This window comes from Eschrichtius robustus, chromosome 1 (assembly GCF_028021215.1).
Source record: "Eschrichtius robustus isolate mEscRob2 chromosome 1, mEscRob2.pri, whole genome shotgun sequence".
Lineage (NCBI taxonomy): Eukaryota > Metazoa > Chordata > Mammalia > Artiodactyla > Eschrichtiidae > Eschrichtius > Eschrichtius robustus.
In genome coordinates this window covers 41,301,109-41,328,814 of record NC_090824.1, presented here as the reverse complement: position 1 = coordinate 41,328,814, position 27,706 = coordinate 41,301,109, and the positions used below count along the sequence as shown (strand labels likewise).

Sequence of the window (27,706 nt, the reverse complement as noted above, 5' to 3'; positions counted from 1 at the left end):
TCTTTCTCAATCTCCATATCCAATCAGCCTAAGACCCACAGGTTCTCTCCATAATGTTTCTCGCATTCTTTTTCTCCTTCTTTGTAACCAAAATCTCCTGCACACGGGCCGTCATGACCTTCCTCTTAGACTATTGCTACATATAGCCGGTCCCTTCCTATGCCAAGAGCACTCTGTTAAAAACAAAACAAAAGCCTCCTGTAGCAACCTGTTATCTTCCAAATTACATTCTAACTCTTCACCCTGACATTCAATGTCCTTCACTGTATAGTCTCCAAACTACCCTAACCCCTTTTCAAACCCTTTCAGAGTCAGCTGAACTGTGCATGCCTCACTGCTCTTGGAATATACCTGATACACCATCACATAAGTGGTTTTCTTTGTTCTACTTCCTTCACCCAGAATGCCTCGCATCCCAGGCCCTGGCTCTATCATTGCCTGTCAAAACTTACTTTATCTTCAAGGATGACATCAAAAGCCATTCCTTTGTGAGGAATTTTCTTGTCATCTCCATCAGCTATAGTCATTTCTTCTTCTTTTTGAATCTTCATAGCGCTGAGTTTTATCTCTCCTATCTTATACTCTATTATAATTTTGCTTGTACTTGTCCTATTACTTTTTCACTTTATTGGTTTATAAACTCGGTGAAGATAGAGACTGCATCTTTTTAATCTTTGAGTCTTTTCTACTTTGTTCACTTGCTCAGCATTCATCCACTGAGCTTCTACCATAAGTCACATTCTGTGCTAGGTGCTAGTGATAAAAGTCAAATAAGATATAGTTCCCTCTCTAATCAAGCCTACAATCTGGTGTAGAAGACTATGGTAATGAAACAGTAATAAGTTCTGGGATGATTGTACACATGGAGAATGTAGGAGGGGGCAGCTGTGTGAAGATCAAAGCAGAGTGGCGAGTTAGAGAAAGTATTCTGGAAGTGGGGATACTTGAGGGAGATGCTTTGATCTGAGTTTTGAAGGACCGATAGAAGTTAACTATACGAAGAGTTAGAGGAAGGACTTTGCAGGCAGAGGAAACAGCATGTGAAAGGGTTTGGAAATAGTATAATATGTTCCAAGAACTCAGTAGTTCCACATGACAAGGGCCTGATCATTAAGGGTCTTGCAGGCTGGGCTGGGTAGTTTGAATTTTGCTCTTAAATCTATCAGACTCTTTGAAAGAAAGGTGTAGCAGATTTCAATATTATTTTATACAAAGTCCTAGAGAGTCATTATTTCAGGTTCAGACAAAAATGTGTATACATCAGTAATGCATACTGATATACATTATATCAGTATACATTATATGTATAAAGATTATACATTATATGTATAAAGACCAGTAATGAGGGCTTCCCTGGTGGCGCAGTGGTTGAGAATCTGCCTGCCAATGCAGGGGACACGGGTTCGAGCCCTGGTCTGGGAAGATCCCACATGCCGCGGAGCAACTAGGCCCGTGAGCCAGGATTACTGAGCCTGCGCGTCTGGAGCCTGTGCTCCGCAACAAGAGAGGCCGCGATAATGAGAGGCCCGCGCACCGCGATGAAGAGCGGCCCCCACTTGCCACAACTAGAGAAAGCCCTCGCACAGAAGCGAAGACCCAACACAGCCATAAATAAATAAATAAATAAATAAAATTAAAAAAAAAAAAATGACACTTAAAAAAAAAAAAGACCAGTAATGACATGCTACCCAGTTGCATGTAGCACATATTCAACAATGGTGTGAGAAGTTATCATCCTCCATGACGTACTGATAATATTGTAAGTCTCAGTACTTCTCTATCAGCATAGGTCTATTCTTCCTCCTCCAGCAGTATTGCAGCCTCTGAATGATGTTTTCTCATCCACGGTGTGGCCAGGTGATTGAATGAATTGCTTTACTACTGTGACCCCAGGTAGCACAGAGCCCTTGTCCTCTCAGCACCAGGGTTCCATATCTCCAGGGCTCTAGGAATTCCATATAAGGAAGGGATCAGCTGCTTAATTCCCAAAGAAAAGCTCTATGAAAGGATCATACTACTTGGAGTTTCCTGTGCCATTCCTGGTTCTTGCATTCCTGGGAGACCAGGCTAGAAGCTGGGAACTGTCCATTCATCACTTCCATCTATTCTTGATTACTCTCAAGGGCAATTCTCGATTACCCTTTTGTTACTTTATAACAAAAACCTTATCTACATAAAACGCCTATAGCACTAGTTTCTATCAGAGCACAATAATAATGATAATAATAATAATTAGAGTGCAAGTAATAATGAGTTTCAGTGGTTCCAGGACATGTTGTTTAGGGGTGACTTGAACTAATTTAGGTGTACCCAGGAAATGATCCCTCTGTATATGACACTGTAGGTTTCCCACTGCACATGATGATCTGGTTGTTTAGCTGGACCTCTGAACTAGTTAGCAGCATTCTGCTGGACTGCAGCACTATTTCTATCTGTCTCCTGTACCAGACTGCGAGTTCCTCTGGGATTAGTTTGGTTTGGGCAGCTCACTTTTCAACTCTCAGGGAAGAGTAACTGGGCAGTTCCTAGCTGTACTGGTTCAGTCTTTGCTAGTGAGAAAGGCGAATGCTCTAAATTAGGAGCTCAGATGTTAGTCTTAGGAAGAGACAACCCATCAGGAAGCTTACCTTTGTGATCTTAGCCGACACCCATGCTCAGGCCCTGGTTGATTATCCCAGTGAGGACCAGTCATCTCATTCAAAGGCAGATGTACCCCATATAGGAGCACTTAACTTCCTTTTCAAACTGATCCATTTTTTTCAAATTTATTTTTTATTTTTACTATTTTTTCATTAAGGTAACATTGGTTTATAACATTATATGTTTCATGTGTACAACATTATACTTCTACTTTTGTATACATTACAGTGTGCTCACCACCAAATATTTAGTTTCCATCTGTCGCCATACAGTTGACCACCCCCCCCCCCTTAAATTTCAAATTAATCTAAATTCTGTGCTACTTTAAGACAGGGCCAGAATTATTACTTTGATCATAGCCAGGTAAGGGCAGCAGAGAGCAAATGAGCATTGTGTATATTTTCCTGAGATCTTCACACAGCAGGCCCCTACTTCTCCTTCAATTCTTAGCTCAAATATCTTCTTTGAATGGTCTCACCCAAGACATGTCTTAAGTATCCCCTGCTCCATTCCTTACCCCCAAGCCTCTCTTTCTTCAGAGCACTTACCAGTTTAGATTTTTTTTATGTCTTGTTTATTTTTTTGTCCAACTCCCTTGGAAGATAGGGTCCATGAGAGCAGGGACCCTGCCTCTTTCACTTCTATATCCCTAGTTATGAAGTTATTGCAATAGCCCAACTAAGAGATGATGGTGATTTTAACTAGGAAAATAGCAGTGGTAATGATTAAATAGGGTCATATTCAGGATGTATTTTAGATGTAGAGTCAAACAGACTTGCTGAAGACTCGGATATTGGTGAGAAAGAGAGGAGGCAAGGTATATTCCTGGGATTTTAACCTAAGCTACCAGTTAGGTGATGTTGCCATATACTGAGGTGGAAAACACTCAGGAGGAGCAGGTTTAAAGGCAGGTGAGTTTAATTTGAGAGGCCTATTACATATACAAGTGAACATAGCAAGCAGGTAGTTGGATGTTCAAGTGTGGGTATATCCAGCTAAGTGGGGTAAGGGTAAAGCCTGAAAATAAAATGTTGGAATTTACTAGTATAAATATATATGTATATGTATTTATATATATATAAATAATATATTTAAAATATGTATCCCCAAAGGATCAGGTGAAATCACCTAGGGATAGAGTTTATGGAAACAAGAGGAGAGCCAAAGACTGATTCCTGGGGCAATCCAACATTTAGAAGTCTGTCAGAGGAAAGAGAAGCAGCAAAGAAAAACATGAAAGAGCAGCCAGTAAGATGAAAGCCAGAAGCATGTAGTTTCACTGAAGCCAAAAAAGGAAGTGTTTCAATAAAGGAGGATTGCTCCATATCATTTAGTCAGAACAAATACATAATAATTAATAAAAGAACTATTATTTTATGTTTCAAAGTTTAGCGCGTCTTTTACTGATTGAATAGAACCAAATCAGAGCTATACTATATGACCATTTATCTTTAGCAAAAAAACATAAAATATTAGCTATTACTTTTTTCATATGTAACTTTGTGTTCTCAACATTTTAAGGAAAATCTCTTTTCTTTGCATATATTTTGTATTCCCATATAGGTTTAATTCCTGCTGTGAATTAATTCTATCACGTTTTTGTACATGGGACTTCAGAACATATGGTATTAAAGGAGTGAAAGTAAAACGTGTCATCAAGGTTAACAACCGTATTCTGAGACTAAAATTTGAAGAGAAATTCCAAAAGTTTTTGGACAATGAAGATATGCATGATTCAGAGTAAGAAGTTAACTTCCACAAGGAACATTTTTACAACAGTCTGATTTTATTTTGTAAAAACAAGTCTTTCTGTTTTAAAAGTTTACAATATTGAAAATATCCTTGTCAGTAAATAGTTCCTTTTCATGCATCTTCCTTGACTAGGATGACCTCATAGTTTATCCACATTGGAGCTCTTTTTGAGACTGAGGAGGAGTGGAAGTTTAATAATGACACTGGAACATCCAGCGTAAATGGGAAATACCCTGGGCAAGGCATATGGTCAACTTATCTTCAGCTAGGCTTTTCTGAAATCAATTCTAAAACTTTTTTTGTCTTAATTATTCTTAAGGAGCTATCGACAGATGCTGGAATGCCTTTTTTATGTTTTTGATCCTGAAGTTACAGTGAAGAAAAAGCATCTGCTACAAATACTTGAAAAAGGATTCAAAGACAGTGAAACGAGCAAGGTAGCATAAAATGTCATTCAGAATAATGCTTTCTTCCTAATGAATAAAGCTCTGCCACTGATTAAGTGTGGTTTGATTCTCAATGCTTTCATTCACGTTATAGCAAACTTACACTGTTTCACAAAAAGCTTAGTGCTATCATGGAAAGTACAATCCCTCAGTATCCGAGGGGGATTGGTTCCAGGACCTCCCACAGATACCGAAATCCAAGGATACTCAAGTCCCTTATATGAAATGGCATACTATTGGCATATAACCTATGCACATTCTTCTGTATACTTTAAATCACCTCTAGATTACTTATAATACCTAATACAATGTAAATGCTATGTAAATAGTTGTAAGTACAATGTAAATTCTATGTAAATAGTTGTCAAAGCAGGGCAAATTCAAGTTTTGCTTTTTGGAACTTTCCAGAATTCTTTTTTTAAAATATTTTCAATCTACAGTTGGTTGAATCATGAATTACTTTATCTTCATGATTATCTATTTAATCTTTCTAGGCATCTTATATTTTATATTGTGATCCTTTTGTGGATGATCTTGAAATCCACTTCTTTAATCTGTTTTAAACTCTCCAAGGTCTTCTCCATCTTGAAAAAATTCATTCAGTTAACACTGCTGTGCTTTCTATCATCCTATTTTTCTCTTTACTTTTACTGCCACCATTTCTTTATTCTCTACTTCATTTTCCCCACCTTGATACTGATATTGCTTTATCCTTGGTCACTCCTGAGCTCCAAAATATTCAATCAACCTTTCTCGGTCCTCCACCCATTTGATGAGGCAGCTGTAGCACACTGGTATAGAGCAGTGTTTCCTAATCCTTTTCTCATCATGGCAAGCATAAAATCAAAGTATTGCTGCATTTGAATCCTGGCTTTCCTACTCACCAGCTGGGTGACTTCACCTCTCTGTGCCTGTTTCATCCATTCTGTAAAGTGAAGATAATAATAGTATCTACTTAACAGAATGGTTAGGATTTAGTGAGATATGCACAAAAAAGTTCTTGGATACTTGTTCATAGCATCATTATTCACAATAGCCAAAAAGTAGAAGCAACCCAAATGCCCATTAACAGATGAATGGATAAATAAAATGTGGTATATACATACAATAGAATATTATTCAGTTATAAGAAGAAATCAAATTCTGATACATGCTACAACATGGATGAACCTTGAAAACATTATGTTAAGTAAAAGAAGCCAGACACAAAGGGACAAATACTGTATGATTCCACTTACATAAGATATCTAGAATAGGAAAATTGGTAGAGACAGAAAGTAGAATAGAGGTTACCAGGGGATGGGGAGGATAGAGGGACAGAGAGTTATTGTTTAATGAGTATACAGGTTCAATTTGGGATGACGTTCTGGAAATGGATAGTGGTGATGGTTGTACAACATCGTGAATGTACTTAATGCCAATGAATTGTACACTTTAAAATGGTTAAAATGGTAGCTTTTACCTTATGTGTTTTTTTTACCACAATAAAAAAAAAAATCACCAAGAAAGCTTTCCAGCCTCTCGGTGGAGAATAAATTGGAGAGAGTAGAAGCAATGACAGGGGCACGATATGGGGGAGGTCCTACAGCAGCTCAGACCAGAGATGATGGTGGCTTCAGCAGGGTGGTATAGTGAGAGTGCCCTCACTGTACTTTCTGGAAGAGAAGTAGGAAGGAGGTGAGGAATTGAGGAAGGCGAGTGAAGTGCTCAGGGTCATATCAGAGAACTCTGAACCATCATGGGCACAGAGGGTAGAGGAAGGATGGGGCTATTTCTGTGTGTTTTCTGCCTGCCAGACACTGTGCTAGCACTTTATCCCCTGCATCTCCTAAAGGAGATACAATATCTCTAATCCTTCCAGCAGCGCTCTACACTGCTGTGTCCAATATGGTAGCCACCACCCACATGTGACTACTGAGCATTTGAAATGTGACTGGTCAGAATTAAGGTGTGCTAAAGGTTTAAGACATATAATACCAGTTTTTGAAGACTTAGTACAGAAAAAAAGACCATAATTTCTTATATTGATTACATATTAAAATGATAATATTTGGGAAATATTAGATTAAATAAAATATATTATTAAAATTTACCAAAAAAGTTCTTAGACCAGTTCCTGGCACATAGAAAAATTTTTATTAAATTCACCATTATTGCTGAAATATTTGATTATGAGACTGACACGCAGCCTTCTGTGCTAAGGAGGTAGGTTATTGCTGAAACGTTTGATACTTTTGATTGCTCTTTCCATTTTGAAACTCTCCTTTAGCATCCATACACTATTGTTATCCTCACATTTTTCTGGTTGTCCCATCTTTGTTTCCTTTTCCTTCCCCGTCTTGCCTCTAAACAAGAAAATACCAGAAGGTTAAAGTTTACTATTCTGCCCTTATTTCTCCACACACCATCAATTACTCTCATTGTTAAGATCTTCGAAATGGGGGAACATAATTGGCTAGAAAAATCACTGGGTAGCACAAAGATCAGATAAGCTAAATTTCTATGTTATGGTGTGCACACAATGAGTAAAGATTGACATTTATGTTCTGCATGATTTAAGAGATGGGATCTGATTAAAAAGATATGCTGTGTAAGCAGCTGAGAAGGAGGATTTGGCTTAGTTTGGCAGTGTCTGGTCCAGGCAGAGAGCCATGCACATAGCCTCTATCTAATGGATATTTAGTGATGTTCATGGAAAATCTGAGATTATAATTCCTAGAATGTGGAATTTGTGATCAGATGAGCCACATTTTAGTATTTATTTCTCTAAATCTCTTTCAATAACAGGTTTCAATAAGAAAATAGGCAATTCAGCATTTATATAAAAGATATATTTTAGATAATTTGTCTACTAATATTAAGCTAGTAATAATTTCAAAACTCCAAGATAGTGCAAAGGAGGAGTAGACCTGAGTCCAAATCATGACTTTGACAATTTCTGCTTCAGTCCTTGGATAGATCATATAATCTCTCTTAGGTCTAGTTTTTTTTTTTTACTGCTAAAAATAGAGATTTTTGTTTTTTAGAGCTGCTTTCACAGCAAGTAATATGAATATTTCTGATAAAACACTTTTAAAGAAATAACTCTAATCACAATGCAAACTAAAATTTCCATGCATTAGCACAATGAGATGTATCTGGAAAATAATGTAGATTATTAGACCAATTATTAGACTATTTATTTATTTAAATAAGAATCTTCAGTGTAATTTCCCACAGAATTTTCTTTTTGGAATTTGCACAGTTGCTAGTGGAGTATCCTTGAAAATGTGCAACACTATAGCTCCTGCACCACACAGAGTGGTCAGTTTTGACTCTGGCTGGTTTTACAGGAACAAATGTTGTTCTGTATTACTTTTCATAAATCTATTTGCATATAAATTTAAAATATATAAATGGTTTTATAGAATAAAGTTGCACCTGAAGGTTATCTACTTCTTTTCAGTGAGTCTGACCTGCAGTTTCCTTGCACAGACACATAAACATAAAATGATAAACCATCTTACTAAAGTTGAAGTATTGTCAATCTTGTAAAAATACTCATACTTTTTCTTTACAGCTGCCTCTCAGAAAAGAAGCTGTTATTCTTGCTAACAGCCTAAGTATATGTGAGTGTCCCAGAATTGAATTTCTACAGCAAAAGTACAAGGATGAGAAGAAAAACTCTCTTGAGCATGAGCTCTTCAGACATGGTAATACAAGTATGCAGTGTTTCTGAACTTTTAAGTTCTAAGTATTCAAATTCATTAATTATTTTCATATTTTTGATACTTGGTTTTATCAACCTGGGAGGTTTTCTGAAACCCATTTTATTTAGTATTTACCAGTGTAGTGATACATGACTTTCTGATCTGTTACTTTAGTCAGGTAGTCAACAAATATTTACTGAGTGATTATTATCAGCAACATCAATAGGGTGAGACTCATTCGTTAATCATATTTAATACATCTTATATGAAATAAACACTTTTCATAATCTGCTTTTGTTCATTAAGTTGTGTCCTAAAAATAAACTTAACATATTTATGTACATGTTATACACACACACACACACACACACACACACACACACACACACAATCACCATACAAACCCCAAATTCATAGGAAAGAGAAAAGAGAACTTGGCCTATTTATATGATCATCATTATATAAAGCACTCGGGAAGGCAGGACTTATTTGTCCTTAATTATCAAAATATAAGATGATAAGAAACCCTGGTTATAAATCTAAAATTGGCTAAAGACAAATTGTGAAGTGTATGGATTGCTTTAAAGTTGCCTTATAGAAGATAAATGTTTGGTATCTTAATTTAGTCACAGTTATTAGTACTTTATTTGCACCTTGAATATATGTAAATAAAAGTACATGAGTCAGTTTGTAGGACACTTCTGGGAGAGGTTCCCAGGTACCCACAGACTGGGGACAAAGACCAGCTCATCATGTCCTCTCTTGCCCCACCCTCTTCCACTTTTCATTCTTCAGTTCCACCAGTATTTATTGAATGCTTACTGGGTATTAGGCATTTGGTTGGTGATAGGGATTTAGTCAATACAGACTAGACAGTTTCTCCTCTATGGTGCTTACAAACAATAATATCCAAATAAATGTAAAATTACAATTATAATAAGAGCTACAAAGATGAATTTGTACTATGAATAATGCATAGTACCAAAGAATGTAAAATAAAGAGAATTGATCAGGTCAGGGAGTAAGGGACATCTATTCTTTGGTCTCAACTATGCAACCTTCGGAAGACTGGGTAGTCAGAAATCTGGTTAACTGAATTCTATAAAAGTAATATTCTAGGTTCCAGACTCTAGCTCTGTTATAAGATGATTCATGCTGAACTAAATTATGTGTGTTTTGCAGCCTTTCATTCAGTTAATAATAATCAGAAAATTAAGCAGATTACTGAATCTAGAAAGAACTCCTATTTGAAAAAACCATTTGCTTCTTTTTTTCTCATCCTCTCCATTCTCATGTAAGAAATATCCATGATAGGGACTTCCCTGGCAGTCCAGTTGTTAATACTTCACCTTCCATTGCAGGGGGTGCTGATTTGATCCTTGGTCGGGGAGCTGAGATCCCACATGCCTTGTGGCCAAAAAACCAAAGCATAAAACAGAAGCAATATTGTAACAAATTCAATAAAGACTTTAACAATAGTCCACATCAAGAAAAATCTTTTAAAAAAAAAGAAATATCCATGATGTTTTTCTTGATCCTTCTGGAATATACTTTCTAAAACAATTAGGTTCTCTAAATTTACATTTCATAACTTGTACATAGTTTTTAAAAGTCATCTGAATACTTTATGCATAGTAATTAGAAGTTGTTTCATAGGATTCAGTGACTCCTAGAGATCCTTAGGATTTAGTGAATTTCAAGGTTCCTTAATACCTAAAGGGAAAAGAAATGTTCATCCATTCAGTAGACATATATTGAGTGCCTCTTATGATCTAAGCTATGTGCTGATGATACAGAGATGAATTTTTACCTAGTTAACAAGAACAACAAATTTCTTAAATTAATTCATAAAAATATTGATAAATATTGTCTTCTTTCCTTCCTCCTTCTCTGTAAAGCTTTGCTTGATATAATCACAGGAATTCTCTTTTATAACCATTTTATTTATGCAACAAATATTTATTGAGCTCCTATTTTGGATCAAGCAGTGTGCTGTGTGCTTTACGGTGGCAGACAAGATAGCCAGGATCTCTACCTTTACAAAATATACAGTCAAGTCTGGGGCCAATAATAAGGAAGATGATATTGGAAAATTATTCAAATGAATTAGTGTTAAAACATTTTGTTTTTTCATACTAGGCATCCTCCTGATTACAAAGGTTTTCCTTGGCCAGAGTGTTCAGGCTCGTGATCAGGACTCCATCAGTCAAGCCAACTACCCAATGATTAATTCAGTGTTCATTCCTCAAAAATATTTACTAAGTATGTCTGCCATGAAGATAAATCTTTTTTCATCTTTCTGAATACAAAATATTTTCATTTAATACAGATGCTTACAGTTTAACCTCTACCTAACAAAACTTATAAACTTTTTTATAAAAACCTGTTCCTAGCTACTAATGAACTTCTATATTTCTATTTCCTACTTCAGTGACATTTATATATGTGTGCGTGTAGATATTTTATTTTGTAAAAGTTTGTTTTATGTTTTATATACACAGATATATATATATGTATAATATATGTATTTCAAAAAATAGAACCCACCCAACTTTTAACAACAAAAAAGTAATATATTTGTCAAAAACTATATGGCTAAACATTGAATAGAAAAGTGAAAAAGTATGAAAAGGAAAAGGAGATGAATAAAACTAAACCCTACTAGTCTTTTTAGTGAAAGGGTGACTAGTATTTATAGAATTAAGAAATTGTCTACAGTGGTGGGAAGATATAAGAGAAAAAAACCTCAATGACATAATATTTGGAACTTACTGAGTTTGTTGTTTATTAATCTATGTAAGGGTGAAAAAAGTATATTATATATCATTTTGAAGAATGTTTGTTTTGCTTGTTTTTGTTTTTTATTTTTACCCTAGATTCTATCATGGGACAAAGAAACTGTGATTGCAGCATTCGGCAGTACAAGTGGTTTGTCTTTGATCATGACCTTGTTTTGCCTGAATACATCGTAGAATTTGAGTATATTACAGTGGTATGAATGCATTTTTAAAAATTTTTCTTTATTTTTTTGGCTGCAGTGGGTCTTAGTTGCGGCACGCGGGATCATCGTTGAGGCATGCAGGATCTTTTGTTGTGGCACACAGGCTTCTCTCTGTGTGGCACATGGGCTTCAGGGCACGAGGGCTCTATAGTTTGCAGCATGCAGGGTCTCTAGTTGAGGCACGCGAGCTCAGTAGTTGTGGCGCGTGGGCTTAGTTGCCCCAGGCATGTGGGATCTCAGTTCCCTGACCAGGGATCGAACCCATGTCCCCTGCATTGGAAGGCGGATTCTTTACCACTGGACCACCAGGGAAATCCCATGAATGCATTTTAAAAACTGGAATTCCTTAAATGAGAACAGAACAGTAATTTGAAGCCTCTTAATGTTATGTTTATAATATATATACAGGCATACCTCGGAAATATTGTGGGTTCAGTTCCAGACCACTACAATAAAGTGACTATTGCAGTAAAGTTAGTCACACTAATTTTTTGGTTTCCCAGTGCATATAAAAGTTATTTTTACACTATACTGTAGTCTATTAAGTGTGAAACAGCATTATGTCTAAAAAATATATATACATACCTTAATAAAAAAAAAGTATACTTCATTGCTAAAAAATGTTACTCGTCATCTGAGCCTTCAGTGAGTCATAATCTTTCTGCTGGTGGAGGATCTTGCCTCCACGGTGATGGCTGCTGACTGATCAGGGTGGTGGTTGCTGAAGGTAACGGGTGGCCATGACAATTCCTTAAAATAAGACAACAATGAAGTTTGCCGCATCAATTGACTTTTTCTTTCATGATTGATTTCTCTGTAGCATTGCAGTGCTGTTTGATAGCATTTTACCCACAGAACTTCTTTCAGAATTGGAGCCAGTCCTCTCAAATCCTGCCACTGCTTTATCAACTAAGTTTATGTAATATTCTAAATCCTTTGCTGTCACTTCAACAATCTTCACAGCATCTTCACCAGGAGTGGATTCCATCTCAAGAAACCACTTTCTTTGCTCATCCACAAGAAGCAACTCCTCATCTGTAAGGTTTTCTCATGAGATTGCAGTAATTCAGTCATATCTTCAGGCTTTACGTCTAGTTCTCTTGCTATTTCCACCATATCTGCCAATACTTCCTCCACTGAAGTCTTGAACCCCTCAAAGTCATCCATGAGGGTTGGAATCAACTTCTTCCAAACTCCTGTTAACGTTGATATTTTGACCTCTTTCTGAATCATGAATGTTCTTAATGACATCTAGAATGGTAAATCCTTTCCAAACAGTTTTCAATTTCCTTTTCCCAGATCCATCAGAAGAATCTCTGTCTATGGCAGCTATAGCCTTATGAAATGTATTTCTTAAATAATAAGACTTGAAATTTGAAATTAGTCCTTAATCCATGGGCTGCAGAAAGGATATTATGTTAGCAAGCACAAAACAACATAAATCTCATTGTACATCTCCATCAGAGCTCTTGGGTGACCAGGTGCATTGTCAATGAGCAGTAGTATTTTAAAAGGAATCTTTTTTTTTCTGAGCAGTAGGTCTAGACAGTGGGCTTAAAATATTCAGCAAACCATGTTGTAAACAAATGTGCTGTCATCCACGTTTTGTTGTCCCATTTATAGAGCACAGGCAGAGTAGATTTAGCATTTAAGGGCCCCAAGATTTTCAAAATGGTAAATGAGCATTGGCTTCAACTAAAAGAGCCCCTAACAAGAGACTCAGCCTGTCCTTTGAAGCTCTGAAGCCAGACACTGACTTCTCCTTTTTGGCTATGAAAGCCCTAGATGGCATCTTCTAATATAAAGCTGTTTCATCTACATTGAAAATCTATTTTTTAGTGTAGCGACCTTCATTAATGATCTTAGCTGTATCTTCTGGATTACTTGCTGCAGCTTCTACATCAGTACTTGCTGCTTCACCTTGCCACTTCTATGTTATGGAGAAGGCTTCTTTCCTTGAACTGCATTGAACCAACCTCTGCTAGTTTCAAACTTTTCTTCTGCAGTTTCCTCACCTCTCTCAGCCTTCATAGAATTGAAGAGAGTTAGGGCCTTGCTCTGGATTAGGCTTTGACTTAAGGGAATGTTGTGGCTGGTTTGATCTTCTATCCAGAGCACTAAATCTTTTTCCATATCAGTAATAAGACTGTTTCACTTTCTTATCATTCATGTGTTCACTGGAGTAGTACTTTTAATTTTCTTCAAGAACTTTTCCTTTGCATTCACAACTTGGCTAACTATTTGGAGCAGGAGGCCTAGTTTTCAGCTCATCTCAGCATTCAGCATGCCTTCTTCACTAAACTTAGTCATTTCTAGCTTTTGATTTAAAATGAGAGGTATGTGACTCGTCCTTTCACTTGACCACTTAGAGGCCATTGTAAGCTTACTAACTGGCCTTATTTTAAGACTGTCTTGTCTCAGGTAATAGAGAGGCCCAAAGAGAGGGAGAGAGACAGGGAAATGGCTGGTCAGTGGAGTAGTCAGAACACACACAACATTTATTAAGTTCACCATCTTATATGAGCATGATTTGTGGCACCCCAAAACAATTACAATAGTAACATCACAGATCACAGATCACCATAACAAATATAATAATAATGAAAAAGTTTGAAATATTATGAGAATTACCAAATGTGACACAGAGACATGAAGTGAGCAAATGCTGTTGGAAAAATAGCACCGATAGACTTGCTTGATGTCTTCAATTTGTAAAAAATGGCAATAAACCAAAACACAATAAAACAAGGTATGCCTATAAATAAGTATAAAATGATTATTCTTTAAAGGACTTAATTTTCAAAACAAATCATTATGACACCTAAATATTTTATCATGCAAATATATTACATGAGTAATATATAACTGTAGTCTCACTGGAAAAGATTCAAACTGTATTGAAGAATATAGAATAAACACGAAAATCTGCTTTCACCTCAATCCCACCACCACTCCCTTTCATGAAGGCATCCCCTTTTAATAGCTTTGTGGGTTTGCTTTCAATCTTTTTTTCTGTGCATTTACACATATAACAACATATACCATTTTACGTAGTAGAGTCAAGTTCTAAGTATTCTGTAAATTTTTGCCTTTAACAATATGTTTTGGACAAATTTCACTTCAGTACATATAGGTCTATACTTCAGTCTTTTGGTGACTTCATACTATTCAGTAATACTGTGATTTATTTGACTGTTCCCCTGTTGATGAAACATAGGTTGTCTCCAATTTTATTACTATTTAAAACAATATTTCAGTGAGTATCATTGCAGATGCATCTTCCATACAAATATGGAAGTTTTTCTGCAGCACATATTTGTAGAAGAATTGGCTAGTCAAAGGATATATGAATATATGTGTTTTAATTTTGATAGATTTTGCCAGTACTCTTTACAGAAGTTGAACCATTTTATAAATTTCCAACAGTGTGTGACAGTGCTTGTTTCTTTACATCTTTACCAACACAGGTATTATCAATCTTTTTGTTTATATCTCATGGCCAAAGAAAGGATATTTTATCCTTTCATGTTCTTATAGATTATTTATAGTTTTATGAATCAGCTGTTATATCCTTTGACCATTTTCTGTTGGACTCAATCTTTTTCATATTGATTGGAAAAATCTTTATATGCATTCTAGATATTAATCCTTTATCTTTTATATATATTGCAAATGTTTTCTGTCACTTGTATTTTCATTTTATTTGTAGCAAAAAAAGTATTTGTCATTTTCATTTGTAATTTACAAGTTAATTTTTAAGAGATCAGATCTCTCCATCTTTTACATTATGGATTCTGAATTTTATGTGTCATTTCATAAGGCTTATATAAATATTCTCCTTTATTTTCTTCCAATACTAATATAGGTTGTTCTAAAAATTTTAGCTTTTTTTTTTTTGGCTGCGTTGGGTCTTAGTTGCAGTACACGGGATCTTTGTTGAGGCATGTGGGATCTTTTGTTGCGGCGCACGGCCTCTTCTTTCGTTGCGGTGTGTGGGCTTCTCGCTAGTTGTGGCGTGTGGGTTTTCTCTTCTCTAGTTGTGGCGTGCAGGTTTTCTCTTCTCCAGTTGTGGCGTGCGGGTTTTCTCTTCTCTAGTTGTGGCGCACGGGCTCCAGGGCGCATGGGCTCTGTAGTTGTGGCAGGTGGCTCTCTAGTTGAGGTGCCCGGGCTCAGTAGTTGTGGCACATGGGCTTAGCTGGCCCCGCTGCATGTGGGATCTTAGTTCCCCGACCAGGGATCAAACCCACGTCCCCTGCATTGGAAGGCGGATTCTTTACCACTGGACCACCAGGGAAGTACCTAAAACTTTTAGCTTTTTAATTCTATCTAGAAATTGTTTTATTCTGTGTGAGGTGGGGGGGGGTCAAATAATTTTATCCTTAAAAATGGACCAAGCATCATCTTTTTTACTCTATTTTGAAATATTAGCTATCATTAAAATTATTTTCATATATAAGGGGTCTATTTATAGATCCTTCTATTTCTGTTCCATTGATCTCTCTGTCTAATCTTGGACACCTACCACATTATTTTGGTTATTACAACCTGATGATATGTTTTGATATGTGATAGGGCAAATTCTCTTCCCCTGTCCCCACTTATATATATTTTTTAATTCTTGGCTATTCTTGAACATTTTCCTTTCCAAATAAAATTTAGAAACAGTTTGTTAAGTTCTATTTAAAAGTCCTATTAGGATTTGATTGTGATTGTATTGAATTTAAATTTAATTTGGGGCAAACTGACTACTTTGTAGTATTGGGCCTCTCATCCAGGAACATGATAAGTTATTCCATTTACTCAAGTCCTCTCCCACATTTTCCTTTATATACGTCTTAAACATTTCTTGTTAAGTATAGTTCTGGGCATTTATATTTTATATTGTTATGAAGCGGATTGTATCAGTCAAATATGCTTTCAGTAAAAGACACAGAAATCCAAACAAACAGAAAACAGAATAACTGAAATAACAAGAAGTAGTGAGGCCAAGTCCCTGGCTGTTGTGACTGACTTCAGTGATGTTGGCAAAGAGCTCCATCATCCTTCTGCTTGCCACTTCATGAGCTCTTTTAATTGGAATATTCAGTTCTTTCGTCACCTCTGGGAAGTTTCTTTCTCTTAATTCCTTGATCATTTCTTCTCTTCCATTCTCTGTTAAGCCCTCTGGAACCTCTGTTTGTTAAACATTGGACATTCTGAACTGATCCTGCATGTATTTTAATTTTTTTTTCTCTTGTATTTACATTTCTGTTTTTAAATTCTGTGTTCTGGAAGATGTCCTCAATATTAGCTTCCACTTGCTAATTTGATTTGCTGTCGTATCCATTTGGTTTCTCAGAACGTTTATTGAATATTTTCTATTTCTAATTGTTTTTATTTTGACTTCAAAGCATTTACCCTATTCTTTTCTACAGCAGCCTATTCTCTTATAGATGCTTTGTTCTCCCAGATTTTAAAAAATTCTCTTATGGGGACTTCCCTGGTGGTCCAGTGAGTAAGACTCCATGCTCCCAACACAGGAGGCCCAGGTTCGATCCCTGGTTGGGGAACTAGATCCCACATGCATGCTGCAACTGAGGGTTCACGTGCCGCAACTAAAGATCCCGCATGCCGCAATGAAGATCACGCGCGCTGCAAATAGGACCCGGTGCAGCCAAAATAAATAAATAAATATAAAATGAAAAAGTAAAAAAAAAATTCTCTTAGGGACCATTTTGGTTTTTTCTAGAGCCATTTCTGTTTGTTCATGTTGTTTTTGCCCATTCATCCACAGTTCTTATGATAATTACTTAGTTGCCTGATAATTACCTAGAGCATCCTCCTGCTATTTTACTTGTTCACTCTGAACATCAAGTTTCTTGGGATCTGCTCTTTGAAGTGGTTATCTCCTGCACATATTTTGGCTGCAGGTTACATTTCTGCTCCTATTTGTCTATCAGTTCAGTCCCTTCTGATTTATATCTCACAATTTTTAGTCTTTTGTTGGTACCCTCTCCACTGTTATAAAATATTTTTAAATTGTCTTTTGCTAGTTTTAAGGAATTTTCAGCAGGAGGACACAATTTTAATCTACTATCATAGATTTCCTAATGTGATACTCATCATAGATATTACTATATAACAGGAAAAAAAGTTAATTCATCTTTCCTACATAGCCTATTTCTTTTTCAAAATGATAGATACAGCAACCAAATTTTCAACATTTTTAATAAATTTTTTAGGTCAAGGCTCACTCTTTATTTTCTGCATTCAACAATGTTATCCTAGAAGAAAGCAAAAAAAATTCAGAAGGATCAGTATTGTCCCAGGATTTGAAATTTGATGATGAAGTTATAAAAATGGATCCCAGGATCAAGCCCAGACCAAAACTTATTAGCTTGGATGATAAAACAATACTTTCCCTTGCCAACACTAGCATTTACAGTCATATTGTGGTGAGTATTATGAGGAATAAAATTTGGGGACACGAACCTTGAATTTGGTCAGAATCTATCGCATGAAATCTAAAGATATTAAACCACCTATCTGATGATGCCAGGCAGCATGCTGTCCATGCCGGGCATGCTTAAAAGTGCCCAGCCCTTTTCTTCTACAGATCAGTGTTGTCCGGTAGTAATATAATATGAACCATATATGTAATTTTGAATTTTCTATTAGCCACATTTTTAACGATTTTTAAAATTAAAAGGTAAGATCAATTTTAATAATATATTATAATTAACTCAATATATCCCAAATATTATCATTTCAACATACAGGCAATATGAAGATTCATTAACAGTTTCATGCTAAGTCTCTGAAACCTGGAGTATATTTTACACTCACAGCACATTTCAGTTCAGACACAGTTCAAGTGCTCAATAGCCCCATGTGGCTAGTGGCTATCATAGAGGACAGTGGAGGTCTAGAGGTAGCCTTGTAATTTGCAAGGAATTTCATTCCTGAATAACAAATAAACTCTCTTTAACTGATTAAGATAGTAAGTTTCAAAACAGTTTCCAGGACCAATCAACATAGAATACAGGAGTTTTATCTTTACAAAATTAATCAACAGAATTTGAGTAACTTATCGAAGCAACTTACTTTACACTGAGGAAATTCTATTGAGATATTAAGCCTCCCTCTATATCTTGACTCTCAATCTGTCCATTTCAAATCTGCTACCATTCTGTCCAAACTCCCTTTATCTCCGACCTAGACTACTTCCATAGGGCTACTACACAACTCCAGGAGGCACCATGCACATTATATTCTGTTAATGTGCTCTTTGGATGCCATTCACTCTATAACTTGACTATAACTCAATACAAGGTGTGTGTGTCTGTGTGTTGGGGGGTGGGGGAGGTACATGCCTACTAGAGCTATGCAAAAGAGGCCTTGTCCTGCTTCCGCTTTAAGGCCACAACCCATTCTCCATGTTGAAGCGAGAGGAGTCTTTTCAAAATGCAAGTCTGATTTGTCATCCCTCACTACTCCTATTTGAAATGCTCAAATGATTTTCCATTGTTTTAAAAATAAAACCAGAGTCCTTAATATGGCCTATAAGTTTTTGCATGACCTGGTCCCTGGCCTGTCTTTCCACACTCTTCTCATATTACCCTCCCTTTAGCAATGTATGCTCAGCCTCCTTTTTGTTTCTTTAATGTACCGTTTGCAGCCACACAGAGCCTCTGCACTTGTACTGTACTCCTGCACTGTACTCCTGCATGGAATGTTCTCCCCTGACCCTGTTTCTCCTAGTTAACTCCCACACATATTTTTGATCTACACTTAAGCATTAAATCCTTCTCTTACCTCTAGGTCTAGATAAGAATCTAAGTAAGATTCCTTTGTCACATGCTTTGTATCCTTCCTAAACTATAAATTCCACAGGGGCAGAGATTATGGCTGTTCTTAGTCATGTATATTCCCAGCATGAGGGCAACAATATAAGATTGTGCAGTGTACACTGAACAAAAGGGCCACACCTAAGGGGCAACTTTCAAATAAGAGTAGTATATTTACTACAACAATTTTTTGATGACTGTTGGTAAAATTTCTTTTACTAACAAAATCAGCCTATTGCAACAATTTTCTAAAAGCTGGAAAATAAAGGTGTCTTGAGGTAAGGATGCCTTTTTCTAATTTACTCATAAACACTGAGTGGACTGGCATCAACTCTGCCATTATCTAGCACAATACCTAGCACACATGAGATACTCATTAGTTTCTTGTTTTAAAACAGAATGTCTGAGTGGTTCTTAACAAAGAAAGTGGGTTGTTTGCTTGAACCTGCAGAAGTAGTAAACAAATTGATATTAACTGATAAATTGATAAGAATACTTAAGAAGACAAATTATTCTTACATGACACTATCTTTCTATGCATGCACTGAAAGCTAAGGTACAGATAAAAATTCAGAAATGATTTTTATCTTGAAAGTCAATTACTTTGCTCCATCGTTACATTTCTAAATCCATTGTTTATGATGACAGTTTTTTCTCAAGTGATTGTGTGAAACAGAAAGAGAAAGCAAAAAATATTTTTTAAAATAATAAGTGAGGTCAACAGTTTTCAGCCTACTTCTAAAAATATTTGAAACACTTTTTTAGGAAAGTTTATGGGATTGCTTTGGTAAAACTGTGTTAGCATTATCCACCAAATCTTCAAGTCTAGGAGATTGTTGTTACCTTAGAGGATTATTATTAGAGAGGAAGGAAAACTTCATAACATGATGGCAATGTCACCACCTTTATCATAAGTGTGCAGTACACTTATTACAGGAGCAATCTTCCAGCTGACAGCATGGAAAAATTGTTTCTGAACTATATTGTCAAGATTCCATATTTGAGTAATGAATTCTTGATAATAAAGCTTCAGTAATGAAAGGTTTAATAAATGAATGTGCTCTGATTGGACTGAGCTTCTAGAACATGTATTCCTATAGATTTAAAGGGATTAAATAAAAGTTAAAAAAAAAAAAAAAAAAAAACAGCACCAGAAGGTAGGTCTTTTTTATTATCTTTGGTTTGTGATAAGAAACAGAGAGGAGAGTTAAGACTTCAGAATATCTTGGCCAGCTTGTGACCTCCACCTGACTGTATTAATTTGGTCAACACGCATAACAGAAGAATGGAGGGGCTTTTTCATCTTAAATTTGCCTATATTGCTTAAAAGCCAGCAAATTTTCTAGGGTTTCTAGTAAGAATACTAAATATTAGAAGAAGGATATTTAGATATCACACCCTTTGTTCTCCATTCTTTGTGCCGTTACTGTAAGAGAAACTGAGGGGAGGGTACGTACCTCTTATTTTCTTTTCAGTTATCCCCACTAGGTCGAGTTTTATGAGGACATCTATAAAAATAAAATATGTAGAAATAAAAAACGCAGAGTAACGTAATTTTATATTCTCTTACAGCACAAGTAAATACTGAAAATTAGAGTTGTCAGTTATGTCTGGCTTTTGCACTGATTTATTCATTTAGCATTTACTGAGATTTGCTGTATTTTAGGCAATGAAGTAAGTATTGGGGGTTCAATGAATAAGTTATTTTCCCTGCCCCAAGGATATTATTTCAGTGGAGGAGACAGATATGGAAACAAATACAGGAAGTTTGGAGTTGCTGGGAGAGGTTCACAGAAAGAGGTGGGTTTTTTGTGGATTTTTGAAGGATATGAGAGATTTCATTGTTTTTGTCTTCCAAGCAGAGGAAATACTTTATCTATAAGCACATGGTTTTGAAAGATCCTGGTGTCTTCAGGGAACACTGAGGAATTCAGTGTGACTAGAACATAGGGTGTGTGACAGTGGAAGTATAGGTGTAGATTGGAATACAAAGAAGATACATGAGGCTGTGGCTGGAAGAGTAAGAGGTTATAGCCACATTAAGATGGATTTCAGAAGGCAGATTTGTAAGTTTACATTCTTTTGTTTAGGGAATAGGCTTTCTGTTTTTAAAGACCCTAACGTTGATAGCTTGTGGTAGATTTAACTGTGGTCAGACTGGTGGTATAGAAGTCCAGTAGAAACTATTGTAGTAGTCCAAAGGACAAATAATAGTCCGAACAAAGGCACTGTAGTGGTGATGGTATGGAGCGGTTGGTTTAAGAAACATTTCTAGAATCAAATGTATATAGAAAAGAGGGGAAACAGATGATCAACAATATGTTAGATAGTGAAACTCTTAATCAGGATTGAAAATATGGACTGCCAAGCAGATAAGAGAAGATGATGAATTCAATTGTGAACATGTTAAGTGTAAGGTATCTGTAGAATCTGTCATATGTGACCTGTAAACTAGTCTGCACAAATTGGCCCTTCTTAATTTTAGCAAAGTTTTGATAACTATTTGACATTCAATTGTTTCTCCCTGCCAGGAATTTAGTTATGTCCACAGTATAATAGGGTATAAGATGGTGGTGGTAAGTGAAGAGGGTTGGGAGGTAGAAACCTGATCTTATCATGATACCCATTTGTTGTGAATAGTGTGGTCAATTATATTGACATTTTCTTGTGCCACTATTTATTTTGTAGACTATACATAAATCTTCATTTGATACCATTCACAATGGTATAGTTTAAAGAGAAAAATTATGTAGACATCATGGTCTCCCCTAAATATAAAAATATAATAACATTCATTTTTATACAGCCCAGGATCAAATGGGCAGGGAAAATCTGGGCCAAATTCTGATGTAGAAACTGTCTTAGACACTCTCCCAATTCCTTCTTTGATGTTGTGTCTCCCACTTTAACACCCTCAGCCTTTCTTCCTTAGTCCAGTGCCCTCATATGGTTTCCTGTAATCAGGGTGTATCCTTGCCATCCTTTCTCTTGCGAGGCAACCTAGCCAATACCCAAAATCTTTAGGGCCTACACTGTTCACTAGCCTGAGAAATAGGTCTGCCCTAATGAATATCACAACAAAAATATTTAACCATTTTCTAAAAAGAATTTCATGCCGATTATTGATAAACTTAGAGCAAGTGGAAGATCAAATTAATCAAGAACCAGATGCAATGCTGCTATTAGAAACTATACCTTTTAAAATCAGATTATAAAATCAGACTATACTTTCAAAATTATATTTTTTTCTCATTGGCTCTCTCTTAATGTTATTTAAATAGCTATAATTAGGATATAATCTGTCTTATTTTTTATTTACATTTTATTTTACTTCAGAGTCTGAATCTACATGGAAACAGCTTGAGTAAATTGAGAGATCTCTCCAAGTTAACAGGACTTCGAAAACTTAATATCAGCTTTAATGAATTTACTTGTTTAGACGATGTATACCACCTGGTGAGAACTGTCTTTTTGAAATTATTTAAGTAAAATAAAATTATTAATTTAATGAATAAATTATTTTTGTAATTTAGACCTCACATATACCATATTAAAGATTATACAGCCCAATTCAGGAACAAAACATACATAAACTATATATATATAGTATGTTACTTTCTCTAAAATAGGCCTTAGATTTAGATTCTGTTTACAAACCAAATATACACCTGTGGTCATATCTGATTTCTAGCTACTTGAAAATAAATGTAAAACTACTCCAGACCTGTTTTTAAAATGTCATTTGTAAAGTGTCATTTCCAATTTCTTCTGCTCTTTTTTTCTCACTCTTTTTTTTCTCCTTATTGTGAGTCTTTATTTCTTCCTCACTTTCTAGTTTACCACTTCACAGCTAATGTTGTCAAGTCTTCCCATCTGTTCATTATCCATATGGTTAGTTCTCTTTCTCTCTGCCTTGTCCTTTCTACCCGCATCACACACATAGATCTCATTTGATTTGTGTTTGCCTTCTTATAAATCAAGGACAAATACAGTAATACACATGTACACTCAGGTATGGATCTTATCTGGCTTTTGTTTTCCCTGTTATATGTCATATAACAAAAATAATTACATATGGGTCCCAGAACTCCAACCCAGCACCCCCTGTTTCCATAGGTCTCAAGTCACTGACATACCTTTTCAGAATATATCATCATTCTCAGCTCTTGCTCATTCTCTACTATATCTCCTTGCAACCATGTCAAGGCCCTTGTACTGCTACTTCTGCGACTGTGGTGAGAGTTGCTGCTTTGCTTATTGGCCTTAGGTTTTAGTATTAAACCCTCTTCCTTTTTTCTTTTACTAAGCCAAAGTCCTTTTTTTTAAATTGAGGTAACATTGGTTTATGACATTATATAAGTTTTGTGTGTACAATATTATATTTCAACTTCTGTATACACTACAGTGTGCTCACCACCAAAAGTTTAGTTTCTATCTATCACCATACAGTTGACCACCTTTACCCATTTTGCCCTCCCTCCACCCTACTTCCCCTCTGGTAATCACTACTGTGTTCCTTTTATCTATATGTTTGTTTTTATTTGGTTTGGTTTGTTCATTTATTTTGGTTTTTTTTGCTCCACATACAAGTGATATCATACAGTATTTGTCTTTGTCTGACTTATTTCACTTAGCATAATACCCTCCAAGTCCATCCATGTTGTTGCAAATGGCAAGATTTCATCTTTCTTATGTCTGAGTAATATTCCATTGTATATATGTACCACATCTTCTTTATCCATTCATCTGTTGATGGATAATTGGGTTGCTTCCATATCGTGGCAACTGTAAATAATGATGCTATGAACATAGGGGTGCATATTTTGAATTAGTGTTTTTGTACTCTTCAGATAAATACACAGAAGTAGAAAAGCTGGATCATATGGTGGTTCTATTCTTAATTTTTGAGGAATCTCCATACTGTTTTTCATAGTGGCTGCACCAATTTACATTCTCACCAACAGTGCATGAGGGTTTACTTTTCTCCACATCCTCTTTTTAATTCTTACCTTTTTGATAATAGCTATTCTAATAGGCATGAGGTGAGATCTCATTGTAGTTTTGATTTGTGTTCCCCTAATAATTAGTGATGAACATCTTTTCATGCACCTGTTGGCCATCTGTATGTCTTCTTTGAAAAAAGCTCCTGTGCCCATTTTTAAAATTGGGTTGTCTGGGTTTTTTTGTTGTTGTTGAGTTGAATGAGTTTTTTTATATATTTTGGATATCAGCCCCTTATCAGATATATGATTTGCAAATATCTTCTCCAATTCAGTAGGTTGTCTTTTCATTTTGTTGATGGTTTCCTTTGCTGTACAGAAGCTTTTTAGTTTGGTGTAGTCCCATTTGTTTATTTTTGCTTTTGTTTAGGAGACATGTCTAGAAAGACATTGCTAAGACTGACGTAAAAGAGCATACTGCCTATATTTCTCCTAGGAATTTTAATGGTGTTGGGAAGTTGGACGGCCACATGCAAAATGGATTAAAGACTTAACTGTAAGGCCAAAGTCCTTTTTAATAGAATTCCCCTTGGGTTTGGTATGCAACTGAGGAAAGAAGGTAGTTTAATAGAGGTCCCAGGACTATATATAAATTTTGGGCATTTTTGTTTAATTTTCTTCTAATGATTTGCTAGCAGTTCCAAAGGTTATAACAGGCATTATAATTTTGCTTAGGCACAGACTTAAAGATTAAACTCTTAAGTCATGCAAGGTGAGTGAGCTTAGCCAGCTCCCCAGCATGTATTTGCAGTGTAGCTTTGTTGTTCTTCAATACAAAAATTTCTTTCATCATCATAGCCTCACAGCCTGCTTATTGGATGACTATTACCACAGTCATTTTACAGATAAGGGAACTGGACAAATTTTATGCCCAAGTGGTATTTTCAAATTTTAGAGCTAGTAAAGGTAGCTAGATAGAGACCCCTCAGACATTAAGAATCCAATGTATAAACATGTCTCTAAAAATGACTGTAAGGCTCTCTGGATGTTCAGAGAGAGAAGATACTGTACATGTAAAATAAAACACAGATACTGAAAACTACATACTACAAACAAGTGGTTTAGTGAATTTTTATAAGGTGAACATGCTTGTTAACTAGCGTCCAGGTCAAGAAATAAAACTTTGCCACCTACAGCATAAACCCCTTCTATATGCCCCATTCCTTCAAGAAATCATTATCCTGACTAATAGTTATCCTCTCCCTGCTCTTTTTCCCCTATAGTTCCATCACCCAAACGTCTATCCCTAGCACAGCAATTTGGTTTTCCCTTTTTTTTTTAATGTACTGTATTTTTTAAGTCTCTTTTAAGTTTCCCTTCTATCCCCTTCTGCTCCCCACTGTTTATCTGTAGAAATACTTGGACCTTCAAAACCAAAGAGTTTCCCACAGTCCAGACCCTGCCAATTTGCTTACCTATGATACACCCTACATGCCCTCCACCCTCCAGATTTTCTACAAATTGGCAACTGGATCCAGAGATTGGATCAGACTCAGGTTCCATTCCTCTGGCGAGACTATAAGGGACACATAATGTCTAGTTGTCTCACTTTTCAGATTCTAGGAGCCATTATTAATGCCTGTATCTATTAATTCATTGGAGATTACAAAATAGCAACATTCTTATTCTAGCATTTCTTTTTCATTTATTAATTGGAACACTTTTACATAGAGACGTTTCCCCTTATCTATTATTTGGATACCCAGTAGGACCATTCATATAGAAAATGCGGAATAGATGTTTGATTATTTGCCTTTATTTACCAACTTTGAAGATAATGAATGAGTTCCTTATGAATTCCCAAAGATGAGCAATGCTTTTTTAGTTTTAATATCATTAGGAATGCAAGGACTTAAACATATTTGATGATATTCAATTTACTGTAATTACTATCATGATTGAAGCTCAGATTTTCTCATCCTTAGCCAGCGGAAGCATCATAAGGTTAGTTCGTTTTGCCATGACCCTAGTAGTCTGTGATAGCTTCTTTGCTGCCTGGTATGAAAGATGTTCCATACACATTTTATGTATTTTTCTGTTGCAGACATGGGATCAACTATTTCTTCAAGGAGCCCTGGTTTCTTTTAGAGAAGTGGTATTTAAGGGCCACAATCTGGGTTGGTCATTGTTTCTAGGTCTTTCCACTGGACAGAATTTGTTGTGGGGGAGGGGGGTGTGTGTGTGTGTGTGTGGTATATGTGCAACTAAAACTAACCTCATGAATTTATATTGATACTTCCAATTCAAATTTAAGACTGCAAATCATTTAACTTAACCTTTCTCTGTTACTTAACATCTTTATCTTTTTTCCCACACCAATAATCCTGATTCTCAGGGATACAAGGTGATAGAATTAGGATATTTAATAATCACTCATTTGTTTTATCCCCTATTACACACACAACAGTCTCAGAATGATAGCACTAGTACTCTTATCAACATGTTACTGGAAAGATTTTTTTTTAATTTTGTGTATGTTCTTTTCATTCTTCTCTATTTTAAAAAAAATTAAAATTATCATACTATATCTACTTTGTTAGAGCATGTAGCCCTTACACTCTGTACACTCTCCCTTTTAGTTCATTGGTAATTGTGTATTTAATTCTTATCACCAGTTCTTAGGGTGGTATCAAACATTTTGATTGTCTGAAAAATATTCTATTATAGATTCCTCAGGAAGGGCTTATGGAAACAATATCCCTTCAGTTACTGAATGTTGATAATAATTTATCTATGTCCTTTATACTTGAAAGGCAGTTTTGTTAGATATAAAATCCTTGGCTCACAATTTCTTTTCTTGGGCATCATAAATGTTATTTCATTTTCTTCTGGCATAAAGTGTTGCAGTAGAAAAGTCTGATGAGAATGTATAATTTTTTCCCTTGTAAGTCACAGGCTTGGTTGTTCTGGGTCAATATTTCGGATTCACAGTATGCTTTTCCAAAATGTAGATTAAAATCATTTTTTCTTTTATTTTTTTTGAACTGGAGGTTTTTAGCAATTTTTCTGTTTCCTTTCTTTGGTTCTCTTCTTTAGGAACTCCCATTATCCATATGTTGAATCTTTATCTATCTTCACTATTTGTCACTTTCTCTTGAGTCCTTTTTTGTTTTTTTTTTTAAAGGAAATCATATTCTTCATTATACCTTTTTGTATGTCTGAAGTAACTCCTTATAACTTTTTTTTAAATTTATTTATTTTTGGCTGCATTGGGTCTTTGTTGCTGCATGCGGTCTTTCTCTAGCTACGGTGAGAGGGGTGCGTGGGCTTCTCACTGTGGTGGCCTCTCTCATTTTGGAGAACTGGCTCTAGGTGCGCAGGCTTCAGTAGTTGGGGCTCACAGGCCCAGTTG

The 27,706-nt window shown here is 35.8% G+C and overlaps 1 protein-coding gene across 1 annotated transcript in view; it reads left to right on the top strand.

The window, feature by feature from the left end:
- The window catches only part of LRRC9 (leucine rich repeat containing 9), an 89,140-nt gene that overhangs the window by 18,221 nt on the left and 43,213 nt on the right, over positions 1–27,706 (top strand). Inside the window, exons 10-16 of the mRNA XM_068525267.1 lie at positions 4,204–4,380; positions 4,712–4,829; positions 8,398–8,530; positions 10,667–10,789; positions 11,404–11,519; positions 17,750–17,962; positions 22,691–22,810. Coding sequence (XP_068381368.1) covers positions 4,204–4,380; positions 4,712–4,829; positions 8,398–8,530; positions 10,667–10,789; positions 11,404–11,519; positions 17,750–17,962; positions 22,691–22,810 — 1,000 coding nt within the window. The remainder of the gene's footprint in view (positions 1–4,203; positions 4,381–4,711; positions 4,830–8,397; positions 8,531–10,666; positions 10,790–11,403; positions 11,520–17,749; positions 17,963–22,690; positions 22,811–27,706) is intronic.